The 19,110-nt window shown below is 45.5% G+C and overlaps 1 protein-coding gene and 1 long non-coding RNA gene across 2 annotated transcripts in view; one reads left to right on the top strand and one right to left on the bottom strand.

The window, feature by feature from the left end:
- The window catches only part of LOC143484077 (uncharacterized), a 39,614-nt gene that overhangs the window by 12,170 nt on the left and 8,334 nt on the right, over positions 1–19,110 (bottom strand). The window contains exons 10-16 of the mRNA XM_076982573.1: positions 18,757–18,881; positions 14,364–14,481; positions 14,045–14,260; positions 9,463–9,633; positions 4,007–4,144; positions 3,798–3,847; positions 3,193–3,325 (exon numbers count right to left, since the gene is read on the bottom strand). Coding sequence (XP_076838688.1) covers positions 3,193–3,325; positions 3,798–3,847; positions 4,007–4,144; positions 9,463–9,633; positions 14,045–14,260; positions 14,364–14,481; positions 18,757–18,881 — 951 coding nt within the window. The remainder of the gene's footprint in view (positions 1–3,192; positions 3,326–3,797; positions 3,848–4,006; positions 4,145–9,462; positions 9,634–14,044; positions 14,261–14,363; positions 14,482–18,756; positions 18,882–19,110) is intronic.
- On the top strand, positions 498–1,927 carry LOC143484377 (uncharacterized). Its single transcript, XR_013122625.1, has 3 exons — positions 498–779; positions 862–935; positions 1,027–1,927. It is a non-coding gene; the product is annotated as an uncharacterized LOC143484377 (long non-coding RNA).

The following is a 19,110-nucleotide window of genomic DNA, read 5'->3' as shown; positions in this document are numbered from 1 at the left end:
TGCCAACTCTCACGCATTGAGCGTGAGACACACGCATTTGACCGTTTTCACACACTCTCACGCCACACTTCCGATATCTCACGCCAAAAAAAAATATCCAGTTTATTTACCTCAGATCCACATATATGATTCAATACGTTACTAGTTCGCTAGTTCTGGCGCCATCCACCGGCGATATAACACTGAATCTGTGTCCATTTTACGTTCGCCACCGGCTCCAGGTTAAAATCTCACTCCAAGCGAACGTCAAAAGTTGGCAACCCTGCAATTACTGTTGAACAACTGTCCACAAAAACTGTAACTGTCCACAAGATAGCAGCCTTAAGAACAAAATGTGTAATACTGCTGCTGAAAATTGCCAGACGTGGTCACACAGTCGTGTTGATGTAGTGGTGCTTGGGCACCTCTACGCGTGCTGCAGTCACGCTGCGTCATTGGTTACGTCATCACGCTGCTTTGTCGTCCCACGTTAGCGATGCGCTTTAAATTCAGGGCGCCGACACCACCACGCGCACTTTCTGGCAGTCCTACGCCGTTCTGCTGTTGCTCGCCTTTCGCGATTTCGGTTGAGGCTGCATTTGGGATTCTTGTTTTGCTTTCCCTTGGCGTTGAAGTGCAAGTTAGTCATCACTTGCTAATGTTATTTTTTCATACTGTGTTCAGGGAGTTTTACCCGGTGGTCAGCGTTCTGCTGTGGTTCCTCGGGGTTTTAATTGCGCTTTGCGTTTACGTGCTTGTGATCCTTGCAGTGGTTTACCTAGTTCACTGTCTGCGGGTTGGTATGTAACTACTCGGCCACGTATTCGCTTAGCATTATATTTTTATAGTGCGTCGTTGCTAACGCTTCCCCCTTTCACGTAGGATCCACGTTCGTGACTGTTGCCTCAGAGACTAGTTGGGTATTCGGGCTGGTGTATAATAATACTGGACTTTGGGTAAGTAGTGTCGTTTTAATATGACTGCTACCACGAGTAGTAATCATTATTAATGGGTTTAGCTAATTTGATCATGTTTATTTGCTTGTAGGCTGCCGGGTGCTTCATCCTCTTTACCGGGCCTACAATCAGTTTCGCCGTGCCGGGCTTTGCTCCGGCTGCTGTTCTGTTTTTATTGTGTTTTATTATAGTGCACCCTCACGTTGTGCTTGCTCTGCTAAACGGCGGTACTTCATTGAGCGAGGCCGCGTGCTGTGAGAGGTTGTATGGTGGTATGAGTGTAAGTGGGTATTAATTCCTTGTTATTAAATCATTGGTTATTTGGTTTGTTTATTACTTTGTTTGTGTTTTGAGTGAGTTGGTTAGTTATTTCTTTGTTTGTTTCATTTGGTTTATTTTCTTTGGTCCTTGGATTCCTCCTGGGGGGTGGTTGGGGCATTTGTGGTGCCCTTCTTGGGGATGCGATATCTGCTGTGCCCTCTGGGATGTGATATTTGAGTATACAATTTTTCGTGCGTGTGTGATCACTGTATTTTGGGAATTATCTTACTGCTGGCCTGGTGTGCTCAGCCATTCTTTGGGGGGTATTGTACAAGGCTAATAATTATATTTCTGTTTTCTTTTGGCAGGATCAGGGACAAACCGTAGGGAGGTCATAGCCAGTGGTGGTGGGCATTTGCATCCATGAGTTCACCCTTACGGTAGTGTAGTGTCACCGGGGTTTGAAGGCAGCGTATTTTACATGTGGTTTTGTTGAACAATTCTGTTGCGACGGTCCTCCCTCTGGTAAGCCCTTCCCTGGCTGTTTTGATTCATTTCTTTGTAGTTGTGTAAGGTTGGTTGTTATTTTGTGGGTCTATCCTGACCATGTGCGTGTGTGAACGAGTGAGTAGGTGTAAGTGTGTGTGGGCGCAACCATTTTAATAGAGGATTGGAAAAATACAGTTAAATATATTTGATAGTAAATAAACATTTCTACAATAACCTTGTCTCTGCCTTGATTGCACGAACCTGAGTGGGAACCCTGGTAATCTGGTTCAATTTGAGCTGTTTGTGACCACAAATTTACTTTCCCTCGGGAGCTTATACCCCCGGGGGTGGCGTAGTCAAAGTTACTTTCTGGTTTCTGCCACACACTACATTGACATCCTGTCTCAACACATTAACTAGTGCATCCACCCGCTTGCGGTTTTCCTGCATATTAATTAACCAGCAGCTATTTGATCACTGGTGAAAACGGTCCATTATGGTTGTTTCCTTCCCGGTGCTACCTAGCCGGGATGGTGCTTCTCTTTCGGTAGAGCTACTCAGAGGCTTGTCAAGGTACTGACAGTTAGCCCTGTTGTGTGAGCTTTGAGATTCGTGGGTATTTTCCTCTTGAGAACTACTCCACATATTTTATCACCTGTTTCCACTACAAGTACAAGTACAACTACAAGTAGTTGTTCCCATAGTCATGTTTAAAAAAAATCCCATACATGACTCCCAATTTTCGTTGTCGTAATTTTGCATGCTAGCATGGCGAGCAGGAGCTCTAAAGAAGAAACGACGTGACGGACCATGAGGTGTCGTACGGTTCTGTCAGCTAATGTAAAACTTCTAGTGAAAAAAATTGATTTCATGTCCATCCACAAGACCTATAAATAAATTGCAAACACAAAATCGAAGGGTATCATATCATGCTTCAGTTACTTTTCTAAACATGTAATACAGTTAGTTATTGTTTTTTAATTACCGTTATTTATCTCAGTTAACGAAAATGTTTTTCAAAATCAGTTTAAATTTTTTTCATTTGTTTTCGTTAATTATTATAACCTTGCAACAGACACAAGACACAAATACAAAGACGATAACAAGTGAAACATAACAAAAAGACAAGCGACAGGTGATGTCACACATACACACATAGACAAACACACACTGAAATAAAACATACATAGACGAACGTGCAAATGTGTGCGCGCACATACACACATGAAGGAAGGAGTCAGGGTCAGTACCATGACAATAATTATATAAGTAGCCACTATTAAGAAGGCAAATGTTCACTGTGATTATAGCTACACAAATAATACAAAAATGTATGACTGAAGTTATTAGTTCAAAATACAGAAAAGAAAATAAATCATGAAAGAAAATGGATTAAGCAGGTGTACAAAATTGATATACTGATCAATTTTGGACCAATTCCAAGATATAATAAAGAAGGAATCTATAATCACTGGAAAAATGACATTGCTGAGTTATATCAACATACCTGTGACTCTTGCAGAGGGACCTTACTCCTGCCTGATTGTGGTCGACAGGCTTTCACCACCTGTTTGACTGTTGTTACAGGGAGAGCCTGAGCTGACGTGCTGGAGAATCCTGCGAGTAGTAAACCTGGAATACTGAACACACACGTACCAGTTTAAAATATACTGAACACACATGTACCAGTCTAAAATATACTGAACAGTCTAAATTATACTGAACACGTACCAGTCTAAAATATACTGAACATACACGTACCAGTCTAAATTATACTGAACACGTACCAGTCTAAAATATACTGAACACACACGTACCAGTCTAAAATATACTGAACCAGTCTAAAATATACTGTAAAAAATACTGAACACACACGTACCAGTATAAAATATACTGAACACATACGTATATGTGTCTAAAATTTACTGTAAAAAATACTGAACACATGTACCAGTCTAAAATTTACTGTAAAAAATACTGAACAAAATATTCTGTTTTCATCACAAAAATGTGAAGAATGTTTATATGATGTCCGATTACAAATTACATTTGTGGTGTGTGTGTGTGTGTGTGTGTGTGTGTGTGTGTGTGTGTGTGTGTGTGTGTACTCACTTGTCTGGATTTGAAGTAGCACTAGTCACTGAACTAAACAACACCACAGCCTAGTTAAACACAAAACAAACATTCCCATGAAATATGGGTTTTGATTTACACAAAACTGGACAACTGGACCAGCATTATTTTTGTCAGACTTGTTTGCACGTCAGTGTACAGATCACAGTGGGAAGTGTTACTCTTTTTATTCCTGTGTGTGTTGTTACCTGAGCTTGATTCCATGTCTTCATGTCAATGACTGTTACATTTACAGTGTCCAGAGATGTCAGTATCACACGTGGGATGAATGTTGCTAATGCGTTTGGAACGTTCACCACCGCCTGAGGCTGGTTTATAGAGACAATCTAGAAGAAAGTGTAGGAGCACATCTTCAGCAGTGTCATCCTCTACCTACTGACCATCACCTCCACTCAGTGTCCTCTACCTACTGACCACCACCTCCACTCAGTGTCCTCTACCTACTGACCATCACCTCCACCCAGTGTCCTCTACCTACTCACCACCACCTCCAGTCAGTGTCCTCTACCAACTGACCACCACCTTCACCCAGTGTCCTCTACCTACTGACCACCACCTCCACTCAGTGTCCTCTACCTACTGACCACCACCTTCACCCAGTGTCCTCTACCTACTGACCACCACCTCCACCCAGTGTCCTCTACCTACTGACCATCACCTCCACCCAGTGTCCTCTACCTTCTGACCACCACCTTCACCCAGTGTCCTCTACCTACTGACCATCACCTCCACCCAGTGTCCTGTACCTACTGACCACCACCTCCACTCAGTGTCCTCTACCTACTGACCACCACCTCCACCCAGTGTCCTCTACCTACTGACCATCACCTCCACCCAGTGTCCTCTACCTTCTGACCACCACCTTCACCCAGTGTCCTCTACCTACTGACCATCACCTCCACCCACTGTCCTCTACCTACTGACCACCACCTCCACCCACTGTCCTCTACCTACTGACCACCACCTCCACTCAGTGTCCTCTACCTTCTGACCACCACCTTCACCCAGTGTCCTCGACCTACTGACCACCACCTCCACCCAGTGTCCTCTACCTACTGACCACCACCTTCACCCAGTGTCCTCTACCTACTGACCATCACCTCCACCCACTGTCCTCTACCTACTGACCACCCCCTCCACCCACTGTCCTCTACCTACTGACCACCTCCTCCACTCAGTGTCCTCTACCTTCTGACCACCACCTTCACCCAGTGTCCTCGACCTACTGACCACCACCTCCACCCAGTGTCCTCTACCTACTGACCACCACCTCCACCCAGTGTCCTCTACCTACTGACCACCACCTCCACCCAGTGTCCTCTACCTTCTGACCATCACCTTCACCCAGTGTCCTCTACCTACTGACCACCACCTCCACCCAGTGTCCTCTACCTTCTGACCACCACCTCCACCCAGTGTCCTCTACCTTCTGACCACCACCTCCACCCAGTGTCCTCTACCAACTGACCACCACCTCCACCCAGTGTCCTCTACCTACTGACCATCACCTCCACCCAGTGTCCTCTACCTTCTGACCACCACCTTCACCCAGTGTCCTCTACCTACTGACCACCACCTCCACCCAGTGTCCTCTACCAACTGACCACCACCTCCACTCAGTGTCCTCTACCTACTCACCACCACCTCCACTCAGTGTCCTCTACCTATTCACCACCACCTCCACCCAGTGTCCTCTACCAACTGACCACCACCTCCACCCAGTGTCCTCTACCTACTGACCACCACCTCCACTCAGTGTCCTCTACCTACTGACCATCACCTCCACCCAGTGTCCTCTACCTACTCACCACCACCTCCACTCAGTGTCCTCTACCTACTGACCACCTCCACCCACTGTCCTCTACCTACTGACCACCACCTCCACCCAGTGTCCTCTACCTACTGACCACCTCCACCCAGTGTCCTCTACCTACTCACCACCACCTCCACTCAGTGTCCTCTACCTACTGACCACCACCTCCACCCAGTGTCCTCTACCTACTGACCACCACCTCCACCCAGTGTCCTCTACCTACTGACCACCACCTCCACCCAGTGTCCTCTACCTTCTGACCATCACCTTCACCCAGTGTCCTCTACCTACTGACCACCACCTCCACCCAGTGTCCTCTACCTTCTGACCACCACCTTCACACAGTGTCCTCTACCTACTGACCACCACCTCCACCCAGTGTCCTCTACCTTCTGACCACCACCTCCACCCAGTGTCCTCTACCAACTGACCACCACCTCCACCCAGTGTCCTCTACCTACTGACCACCACCTTCACCCAGTGTCCTCTACCTACTGACCATCACCTCCACCCAGTGTCCTCTACCTTCTGACCACCACCTTCACCCAGTGTCCTCTACCTACTGACCACCACCTCCACCCAGTGTCCTCTACCAACTGACCACCACCTCCACTCAGTGTCCTCTACCTACTCACCACCACCTCCACTCAGTGTCCACTACCTATTCACCACCACCTCCACCCAGTGTCCTCTACCAACTGACCACCACCTCCACCCAGTGTCCTCTACCTACTGACCACCACCTCCACTCAGTGTCCTCTACCTACTGACCATCACCTCCACTCAGTGTCCTCTACCTACTGACCACCTCCACCCACTGTCCTCTACCTACTGACCACCACCTCCACCCAGTGTCCTCTACCTACTGACCACCTCCACCCAGTGTCCTCTACCTACTGACCATCACCTCCACCCAGTGTCCTCTACCTACTGACCATCACCTCCACTCAGTGTCCTCTACCTACTGACCACCTCCACCCACTGTCCTCTACCTACTGACCACCACCTCCACCCAGTGTCCTCTACCTACTGACCACCTCCACCCAGTGTCCTCTACCTACTGACCATCACCTCCACCCAGTGTCCTCTACCTACTCACCACCACCTCCACCCAGTGTCCTCTACCAACTGACCACCACCTCCACTCAGTGTCCTCTACCTACTGACCATCACCTCCACCCAGTGTCCTCTACCTACTCACCACCACCTCCACTCAGTGTCCTCTACCTACTGTCCACTTCCACCCACTGTCCTTTACCTACTGACCACCACCTCCACCCAGTGTCCTCTACCTACTGACCACCTCCACCCAGTGTCCTCTACCTACTGACCATCACCTCCACCCAGTGTCCTCTACCTACTCACCACCACCTCCACCCAGTGTCCTCTACCAACTGACCACCACCTCCACCCAGTGTCCTCTACCTACTGACCACCACCTCCACTCAGTGTCCTCTACCTACTGACCATCACCTCCACCCAGTGTCCTCTACCTACTGACCACCACCTCCACTCAGTGTCCTCTACCTACTGACCACCTCCACCCACTGTCCTCTACCTACTGACCACCACCTCCACCCACTGTCCTCTACCTACTGATCACCTCCACCCACTGTCCTCTACCTACTGACCACCACCTCCACCCAGTGTCCTCTACCTACTGACCACCTCCACCCACTGTCCTCTACCTACTGACCACCACCTCCACCCAGTGTCCTCTACCTACTGACCATCTCCACCCACTGTCCTCTACCTACTGACCACCACCTCCACCCACTGTCCTCTATCTACTGACCACCACCTCCACACAGTGTCCTCTACCTACTGACCACCACTTCCACCCACTGTCCTCTACCTACTGACCACCACCTCCACCCACTGTCCTCTACCTACTGACCACCATCTCACCCAGTGTCCTCTACCTACTGACCACCTCCACCCACTGTCCTCTACCTACTGACCACCACCTCCACCCACTGTCCTCTACCTACTGACCATCACCTCCACCCAGTGTCCACTACCTACTGACTACCACCTCCACCCACTGTCCTCTACCTACTGACCACCACCTCCACCCTCTGTCCTCTACCTACTTACCACCACCTCCACCCAGTGTCCTCTACCTACTGACCACCTCCACCCACTGTCCTCTACCTACTGACCACCACCTCCACCCAGTGTCTTCTACCTACTGACTACCTTCACCCACTGTCCTCTACCTACTGACCACCACCTCCACCCAGTGTCCTCTACCAACTGACCACCTCCACCCAGTGTCCTCTACCTACTGACCACCTCCACCCAGTGTCCTCTACCTACTGACCATCACCTCCACCCAGTGTCCTCTACCTACTCACCACCACCTCCACCCAGTGTCCTCTACCAACTGACCACCACCTCCACTCAGTGTCCTCTACCTACTGACCATCACCTCCACCCAGTGTCCTCTACCTACTCACCACCACCTCCACTCAGTGTCCTCTACCTACTGTCCACTTCCACCCACTGTCCTTTACCTACTGACCACCACCTCCACCCAGTGTCCTCTACCTACTGACCACCTCCACCCAGTGTCCTCTACCTACTGACCATCACCTCCACCCAGTGTCCTCTACCTACTCACCACCACCTCCACCCAGTGTCCTCTACCAACTGACCACCACCTCCACCCAGTGTCCTCTACCTACTGACCACCACCTCCACTCAGTGTCCTCTACCTACTGACCATCACCTCCACCCAGTGTCCTCTACCTACTGACCACCACCTCCACTCAGTGTCCTCTACCTACTGACCACCTCCACCCACTGTCCTCTACCTACTGACCACCACCTCCACCCACTGTCCTCTACCTACTGATCACCTCCACCCACTGTCCTCTACCTACTGACCACCACCTCCACCCAGTGTCCTCTACCTACTGACCACCTCCACCCACTGTCCTCTACCTACTGACCACCACCTCCACCCACTGTCCTCTACCTACTGACCACCACCTCCACCCAGTGTCCTCTACCTACTGACCATCTCCACCCACTGTCCTCTACCTACTGACCACCACCTCCACCCACTGTCCTCTATCTACTGACCACCACCTCCACACAGTGTCCTCTACCTACTGACCACCACTTCCACCCACTGTCCTCTACCTACTGACCACCACCTCCACCCACTGTCCTCTACCTACTGACCACCATCTCACCCAGTGTCCTCTACCTACTGACCACCTCCACCCACTGTCCTCTACCTACTGACCACCACCTCCACCCACTGTCCTCTACCTACTGACCATCACCTCCACCCAGTGTCCACTACCTACTGACTACCACCTCCACCCACTGTCCTCTACCTACTGACCACCACCTCCACCCTCTGTCCTCTACCTACTTACCACCACCTCCACCCAGTGTCCTCTACCTACTGACCACCTCCACCCACTGTCCTCTACCTACTGACCACCACCTCCACCCAGTGTCTTCTACCTACTGACTACCTTCACCCACTGTCCTCTACCTACTGACCACCACCTCCACCCAGTGTCCTCTACCAACTGACCACCTCCACCCACTGTCCTCTACCTACTGACCACCACCTCCACCCAGTGTCCACTACCTACTGACCACCATCTCCACCCAGTGTCCTCTACCTACTGACCACCACCTCCATTTACATTTTACATTTCTACTCACCACCACCTCCACTCGCTTTGTTTAACATTATCTGCTGTGGTCATGTTATGATTTAATTGAGTGTACTGGCCTGTCACCTGTGATTACACCATGATTTATGTTAATACATTGCATTAAGAGGTGTCTATGAGAGTGTATGTGTACCTTCTCAACATATGTTTCTTGGAGAACCACTGGTGCTGTCAGAATGTTGTTGATGAATGTTGGATTCTGGGATACACTCAGAAGCTCAGAGGATGAAATGCTGGATATTGTTGCCGAGGGAACACCTCCAATTAGCGTGCCCAGAGCCAGTAACGATGATGCCTTTTTTATCTGTCATTTGAAATATCATTCAATTCAAATATATCCAGTAAGCTTACCAAGAGAAAACAAAATTATTTGTTCAGTTGTGTATGATTTAGATGGTAAGATGGCGGCGCGCACAGACGCAGCGGCTCACAGCTCTCCATTCTCGGTGCTTATTTTATTATATTTATTGTATCTTGTTATTATTGTAAATATTACAGTTTGTACAGCTTATAGTCGTCAGGAATTCCTGGACTTAGGATTCCGCTGTAAAAGAACTATTTCATCAGATTTTCACAACTTCCATAACATCCCAGGAGAAATAATCAGGACTCCAGGCTCTCCGTGGTTAGTACTACCTGGCGGCAAGCCCAAGAGGAAACGTAAACAAAGGAAACAGAAGCGTGGCTGCAGGGCTGGACCGCTAGCACGGCTGAAGAAACAACCGTTTAAACTGCCCCTTCCCAGCATTTTTCTGTCAAATTCCAGATCATTACAAAACAAGATTGATGAGCTAAGACTACAGTTTGCCAACAATAACCTCTTACGGAACTGCAGCATTGCGGTAATTACAGAAACCTGGCTGCAACCCACCATACCGGACTCGGCTATCGAGCTAGCATGCTACACGGCTCATCGACACATCCGGTAAGAGCAGAGGAGGGGGACTATGCATCTACATAAATAACAACTGGTGCACTGATTCAAAGACCGTAGTCAGTCATTGTTCCCCGGACCTGGAATTTCTTACTGTTAAATGCAGACCATTCTATTTACCTCGTGAGTTCGCCGTCGCTATGGTATCGGCTGTTTACATTCCACCGGATGCTAATGCTAACCGAGCTCTGGAAGTGCTACACAAGTCCATAAGCATTCAACAAAACCTGTATCCAAACGCAGTGCACATAACTGCGGGGGACTTCAATCACGCCGAATTAAAAACAGTATTCCCTAAATTCGAACAGCATATTAAGTGTGCTACAAGAGGAAATAACATTCTAGATAAAGTTTACAGCAACATCAGCAAAGGCTATAGGTCAACCCCCTTATCACATCTGGGTTTGTCTGATCATATTTCCATACTGTTGATTCCCACATACACACCCTGCAGAAAGAGGATTCCACCAGCCAAAAAGACAGTTAAAATCTGGCCAGAAGGAGCATCACTTCAATTGCAAGACTGTTTTGAGAGCACTGATTGGTGTGTTTTTGAACATCAGGACCTTGAGGACTTCACCACAGCTGTGCTCTCATACATCAACTTCTGCGTTGAAAATGTCACTGTGGACAAACAAATTAGGACATACTCCAACCGTAAACCCTGGATGACCAAAGAAGTTCAGGTCCTACTGAAACAACGGAACACTGCTTTTAAATCTGGAGACAGCAGGCAGTACAGTGCCGCAAGAGCTGAACTGAAGAAAGGCATCAAAAGGGCCAAGTTGGAATACAAAATGGAGATTGAGAACCATTTTGAGAGCAACAACACCAGGCAAATGTGGCAGGGAGTTCAGCACCTCACCAACTATAAGTCCAGCAACATCACAATGGCTGTAGACAACCCAGCACTGGCGGAAGAGTTAAACCACTTCTTTGCACGTTTTGATGTGGTGAGACCAGTAACAGCAGCAGCCCTGCCATCCAACTGCAACAGCTACAACCTGGTGTTAGAGGAGCATGAGGTGAGGTGTACACTGAAAGCAGTAAACCCCAGGAAAGCTGCCGGACCTGACGGAGTGCCTGCGAGGGTCCTCAAAGAGTGTGCTGATCAGTTAGCTGGGATTTTTACAAAACTTTTCAATGCCTCTCTTTCTCAGTCCTCGATCCCACAATGTCTGAAGGCAGCCACAATCATACCTCTGCCAAAAAAGACCAGCATCAGCAGCCTTAATGACTACCGACCTGTAGCTCTGACTTCAACAGTCATGAAGTGTTTCGAGAAGCTGGTAAAACATCACATCGTGTCATGTCTCCCACCCAATCTGGACCCACTTCAGTTTGCGTACAGGGCAAACCGGTCTACGGAGGATGCTATAATAACAGCACTTCACAAGACCATCTCTCACCTAGAACTGCATGGACGCTATGCTAGGCTTCTCTTCGTGGATTTTAGTTCAGCGTTTAATACCATTATACCGGACAAACTGACTCCCAAACTAATGGACATGGGTATCTCAACCAACATCTGCAACTGGATTACAGACTTTCTCTCAGACCGGACACAGAAGGTCAGAGTTGGATCACATCTTTCCTCAGCCCTCACACTTAACACTGGGACACCACAGGGGTGTGTACTTAGTCCACTACTCTACACTCTGTACACTTACGACTGTGTCACTAAACACCAGAACAATGTCACAATCAAGTTCGCGGATGACACCACTTTAGTCGGGCTTATCTCTAATGGCGATGAATCGGCATATAGGGAGGATGTCCATAGGCTTGTGGAGTGGAGCGCAGACAATAACTTAGTCGTTAACACCTCAAAGACCAAAGAACTGATTGTGGACTACAGGAAGATAAAATCCGACCTGAGACCAATCTGGATCAATGGGGAGTGTGTGGAAAGGGTAGCCAGCTTTAAGTTTTTGGGGGTGCATTTGGACGCAGACCTCCAATGGAGCACAAACACCTCAGTGGTAGTGAAAAAGGCCCAACAGCGCCTCCACTTTCTGAGGATCCTCAGGAGGCTTAACCTGAGGAAAGAACTGCTGATGGCTTTCTATCGCTGCTCCGTGGAGAGTGTGTTAACATTTTGCATCTCTGTGTGGTTCGCCAGCTGTAACACTAAACACAAGAAGGCCATACAGAGGGTCATCAACACCGCCCAGAAAATCATTGGTTACCCTCTTACATCACTTAAGGAGCTCTACAACACCCGTTGTCGCAGAAAGGCCCATAAAATAATAAAAGACAGAACACACCCAGGGTATCACATATTCAAACTGCTGCCATCAGGCAGACGGTTCAGGCAACTCAAAGCAAGGACAAATAGGCTAAGGGACAGTTTTTACAACAGGGCTATCGCTCTGTTAAACTCTTAAATTATTTATTCGGGCACTGTGCAATATATAGATTCAATTTCAATTTAAGATGATAACTTTAATGGGAAATGTGCAACTTAATTCACAAGTGCAATAACATGCTGCTTCTTCTGTTTTGTTTGTTTTTTGGTTCTGACTATTCTATTTTGGTTCTTAAATCCATTTTATTATATTAGTGATAACATTTTATTATTTTAGTGTATATAGCATATTGTACCATTGTATTTAATATGTACCATGATGGAGGCTGGATCCTATTTTCGTTGAACAAGTGTACATGTACATTGTGCAATGACATTAAAGTATTCGTATTCGTATCGTATTCGTATGTATTAGAGGGTATTGTGTATGGTGTAGTGTACAGGGTGTACTGTGTATGGTACTCAGTGTAAGATGTAGTGTGTATGGTACACTGTGTGTTGTAGTATATAGCAAGTACTGTACAGCATCTTGTGAACACTTACACTGAAGCCTGCACTAATAACACTCTGTAGGGTGAAATGGGTAGAGTGTAGGGTGTAGTGTGTAGGGTGTAGGGAGTACTGTACAGCATCTTGTGAACACTTACACTGAAGCCTGCACTAATAACACTCTGTAGGGTGTAATGGGTAGAGTGTAGGGTGTAGTGTGTAGGGTGTAGTATATAGCGAGTACTGTACAGCGTCTTGTGAACACTTACACTGAAGCCTGCACTAATAACACTCTGTAGGGTGTAATGGGTAGAGTGTAGGGTGTAGTGTGTAGGGTGTAGTATATAGGGTGTAGTGTGCAGCATCTTGTGAACACTTACACTGAAGCCTGCACTAATAACACTCTGTAGGGTGTAATGGGTAGAGTGTAGGGTGTAGGGTATAGTGTGTAGGGTGTAGTGTGTAGTATATAGGGTGTAGTGTGCAGCATCTTGTGAACACTTACACTGAAGCCTGCACTAATAACACTCTGTAGGGTGTAATGGGTAGAGTGTAGGGTGTAGTGTGTAGTATATAGCGAGTACTGTACAGCGTCTTGTGAACACTTACACTGAAGCCTGCACTAATAACACTCTGTAGGGTGTAATGGGTAGAGTGTAGGGTGTAGGGTATAGTGTGTAGGGTGTAGTGTGTAGTATATAGGGTGTAGTGTGCAGCATCTTGTGAACACTTACACTGAAGCCTGCACTAATAACACTCTGTAGGGTGTAATGGGTAGAGTGTAGGGTGTAGGGTATAGTGTGTAGGGTGTAGTGTGTAGTATATAGGGTGTAGTGTGCAGCATCTTGTGAACACTTACACTGAAGCCTGCACTAATAACACTCTGTAGGGTGTAATGGGTAGAGTGTAGGGTGTAGGGTATAGTGTGTAGGGTGTAGTGTGTAGTATATAGGGTGTAGTGTGCAGCATCTTGTGAACACTTACACTGAAGCCTGCACTAATAACACTCTGGACGATGGCGTTGGCCTGGCCCTGGTTCCAGCCAGTGACTGTGCTGAGAACAGGCAGAGAACTGTTTATGACGGCAGGAGAGGCGGAGCTTAACTGACTCTGCGTCAGACCAACGCTCTCGTTGCCAAGTAACTGGATGCTGGTTGGGGTTAAATTGGGGTTAAAATTTGACACCAGTGCTGCTATGACCTGTGAAGAGAGGAGCATTGTGGGTAACTCACAGAATAACTCATAAGTAGACTCATCACTGAAATGTTAGAGAAATGGGAGACTGGCTGGCTTCACTGAATACCTCTGGGCTAATTGTAGTGCAGACACTCTTCATGTTGTTGAGAGTGGTCTTACTCTCTGAATCTCCAAGATGTACAAATGCAGATGCAGGGACTGAACAAAGGAGCTTGGCTGGCAAGCTACACACACACACACACACACACACACACACACACACACACACACACACACACACACACACACACAAGATAAGCAGAAGCATAGGCCGATAAATAGAACATTTCCATTGTGAAGTGAAGTGTATATTATCAGATGCATTAATTAATGATTGTTAATCATTGTTTGTTTTGTTAATTATGAATTTGAGCTCAAGTGTATTTACAGCAGGTGAAAACACATGATTATCTTTAGTGTAGTGCAAACTTGAGTTGATGACGACCACGGTCACTATTATTCAGATCTACACACCAGTTAATATTATTCAGATCTACACACCACCAGTGATGTCAGTAACGCGTTACTTAGTAACGCGTTACTCTAATCTTACCACTTTTTTCGGTAACGAGTAATATAACGCGCTACTATTTCCAGTCCAGTAATCAGATTAAAGTTACTTATCCAAATAACTGTGCGTTACTATTTTTATTTTCCCTAGTAAAAATATATATTTTTGCTTTCTTCTTGGCTCAGTTCTACTTTTGCGTCTGACCGTAGCGCTCGACTCCGCACGCTGCGCGCGACCCTGTGAGAGCGCGAGCGCGTTTTACACGTCATTCTGTGCAGTGTCCTCCCGTAACGATATGTGGTAGTGTAAAGAAACACCCCTCAAAAACAGGGGAAGGAACATTTACCTGACCAATTTTAATGTTGCTTTGTGTTCCACGTTTGAAAAGTGCTGGAATTTTGACTAACGTCGCCTACTTTAAAATGCTTGAAATTGTAATGGTATTTCGTTTCACAAGCTGTCTGACTGAACAGGGGTGGGTTTCCTGAAACGTTCGTAGCGCTAAGTACTTCTTAACCTCGTACGTTTCATACGAGGTTACGAAGTACTTGGCGCTACGAACGTTTCGGGAAACCCACCCCAGTTCGCTTGTATTACTTTTACAAATAAATTTACAAATAATACCGCGCAGCTACACAAACGTAATGTCAGGAGATACTGTAGCGACTACTACTCCTCACGGCGAGTCTCACCCTTTAAGTGACACTGGGGGGGGGCAGGGTTGCATTATCAATAAAGTTTCCCTCCTCGGGATTTTTGGATTAAGCAGTTTCTGCCTCGGTTACCGAACCTGCTTCAATACATTGTTACTGTTAAAAATGCACTTCCAATAAAGTGAGTATTGGAAAAATTTATTTTGCTGCTGAATGTAACTACTAAAGTAACTTGTAATCTAACGTAGTTACTTTTAAAATCAAGTAATATGTAACGTAACTAAGTTACTTTTAAAAGGAGTAATCAGTAATCAGTAATCGGATTACTTTCTCAAGGTAACTTAGCCATCACTGCACACCACACTCACTATTATTCAGATCTATACACCAGTCACTATTATTCAGATCTACACACCACAGTCAATATTATTCAGATCTACACTCCACAGTCACTATTATTCAGATCTACAAACCACAGTCAAAATAATTTAGATCTAAACTCCATAGTCACAATTATTCAGACATTTATTATTATACACACACACACACACACACACATGTATACATGGTCTATGCTTCAAGTACATTTCGTTCAATTCGCTAAACTACGAACTAGCTAGCACAATTTGCTAACCTGAGAGGATTTAAAAAACCTGAGAGGATTTAACATCTGGCTAGCTAGTCAAATATCTAACTGAGCTACTTACTGAAAGAACTGCAAAGAACTTGACCCTAATGGTCTGTTACAACAATTTACTGCAGAACAAGACATTGAGGTGTGGTATAAAGACACTTTTGATGTTTTACAAAATAAACAAAGGTAAAAGGTTTTAATACTGCATAACAAGACATTGGGGTGTGGTATGAAGACACTTTTGACGTTTTACAAAATAAACAAAGGTAAAAGGTTTTAATACTGATGTAGAGAGTTTTGATAGAGTTTTGCTGTTGAGCGCGTTCACATTTGAGCGTCTGGTATTAGATGTCAATCAACGCAGCTATTAACTGTCAATCTGTCAATTTAAGTAACACTTAATAACTTCTATAAAATCTGTTTATCGTAGAGAAAAACACTGGGAGAGATACTAACGCAATGGGGTCTTATAGAATTGACAAAATATAATTGCTCAAAAAACTTATTTTATGTGTAATAAAAATTCAAAATTTCTCGTCCAGCCCGTTCACTTACATGTGAATGGGCAGGGTTAAAATTTGTACTGCAGCCAGCCACTAGAGGGCAGCTGACTCACGGAGGCTTCACTTTTCACTCGTGTCGTCCAGTCCACTTATATATACGGTCTCTGGTCGCCACGCATCAACTATAATGCAGCTTTATGGGTGGTGCAGTAGATTGCTCCTGTTACCACCAGCCGCGGCAACTTTTGCTTGACCACATTTGCAGTAAGTGACTGTTTGGTCCACGTTCAACCTTTAAAACCCTTCCTGACAACAGACACGGCTCCTTTCTTTGGCAAAAGTTCTTTTGGGGCATCATCTTTTACTTCAATGTTTGGTAGAATTTGTGGTTCAAAACATCCCTCGTTTTCAGCTAGATTTGCGCTCTGTTGCTTGTGTGCTTAGCGGCGCAGCAAAAAAAGCGTCCTTTGAGAAACAATTAACGACCGCGCTGCATTCCGGACACTTTTAGGCTATTTAAACCGATGTGGCTGGTGTATGAAAAATTCTTATGATAACAAAAATAATCAGCGTTTTTCGGTGTGAACCAGTATACCGCCCAGCACTAATTCAGATCTACACACCACAATCACTATTATTCAGATCTACACACCACAGTCACTATTATTCAGATCTACACTCCACAGTCACTATTATTCAGATCTACACTCCACAGTCACTATTATTCAGATATACACACCACAATCACTATTATTCAGATATACACACCACAATCACTATTATTCAGATATACACTCCACAGTTACTATTATTCAGATATACACACCACAATCACTATTATTCAGATATACACACCACAATCACTATTATTCAGATCTACACTCCACAGTCACTATTATTCAGATATACACACCACAATCACTATTATTCAGATATACACACCACAATCACTATTATTCAGATATACACTCCACAGTTACTATTATTCAGATATACACACCACAATCACTATTATTCAGATATACACACCACAATCACTATTATTCAGATATACACTCCACAGTCACTATTATTCAGATATACACACCACAATCACTATTATTCAGATCTACAAACCACAGTCAAAATAATTTAGATCTAAACTCCATAGTCACAATTATTCAGACATTTATTATTATTATTATTATTATTATTATTATTATTATTATTATTATTTGCTTTTAGTATTAGTGATTCCAAGGAATTCTAATGTGTGGTATACAGTATTCTAGTGTGTGGTATGCAGTATATACAGTATTGTGTATAGTGTGTGTGTTGTATCACCTGACGGGGTTGAAGTTAGGATTCTGGTTGTACAGGGTTACTGGTGTAGTGTGATGTAGAGTGTGGTGTACAGTATATACAGTATTGTGTATAGTGTGTGTGTTGTATCACCTGACGGGGTTGAAGTTAGGATTCTGGTTCTACAGGGTTACTGATGTAGTGTGTGGTATACAGTATATACAGTATTGTGTATAGTGTGTGTTGTATCACCTGAGGGGGTTGAAGTTAGGATTCTGGTTCTACAGGGTTACTGATGTAGTGTGATGTAGTGTGTGGTATACAGTATATACAGTATTGTGTATAGTGTGTGTTGTATCACCTGACGGGGTTGAAGTTAGGATTCTGGTTGTACAGGGTTACTGATGTAGTGTGATGTAGTGTGTGGTATACAGTATATACAGTATTGTGTATAGTGTGTGTGTTGTATCACCTGACGGGGTTGAAGTTAGGATTCTGGTTGTACAGGGTTACTGATGTAGTGTGATGTAGTGTGTGGTATACAGTATATACAGTATTGTGTATAGTGTGTGTGTTGTATCACCTGACGGGGTTGAAGTTAGGATTCTGGTTGTACAGGGTTACTGATGTAGTGTGATGTAGTGTGTGGTGTACAGTATATACAGTATTGTGTATAGGGTGTGTTGTATCACCTGATGGGGTTGAAGTTAGGATTCTGGTTGTACAGGGTTACTGATGTAGTGTGATGTATTGTGTATAGTGTGTGTGTTGTATCACCTGACGGGGTTGAAGTTAGGATTCTGGTTGTACAGGGTTACTGATGTAGTGTGCGGTGTACAGTATATACAGTATTGTGTATAGTGTGTGTGTTGTATCACCTGACGGGGTTGAAGTTAGGATTCTGGTTGTACAGCTGTGTCACATAGTATTCAGTAACATTGGCTGGAATTCCTGAGGTGTTGAACAACTGAAGATTGTCTGAGTCCACTGCAAACACGCCAATCTACAGGATGCAATCAAAGACACGCATTCAGATCTACATCCATGTGTGTGTGTGTGTGTGTGTGTGTGTGTGTGTGTGTGTGTTGTACTGTAGAATTCTACTATGTTATTCAATGTTAAACCCCACAACCCTTTGGATGCTGGAAGACCTCAATAGGGTTAGGGATTAGGGTCAGAGCACATACATCTCCAGCCAGTCAGAACATCTTCCCCATCATCAGGTTTTGAAG

This window comes from Brachyhypopomus gauderio, chromosome 20, assembly GCF_052324685.1.
Source record: "Brachyhypopomus gauderio isolate BG-103 chromosome 20, BGAUD_0.2, whole genome shotgun sequence".
Classification (NCBI taxonomy): Eukaryota; Metazoa; Chordata; class Actinopteri; order Gymnotiformes; family Hypopomidae; genus Brachyhypopomus; species Brachyhypopomus gauderio.
Note: the sequence above shows the minus strand (reverse complement) of the source record. Positions and strands in the feature narration are given on the sequence as shown.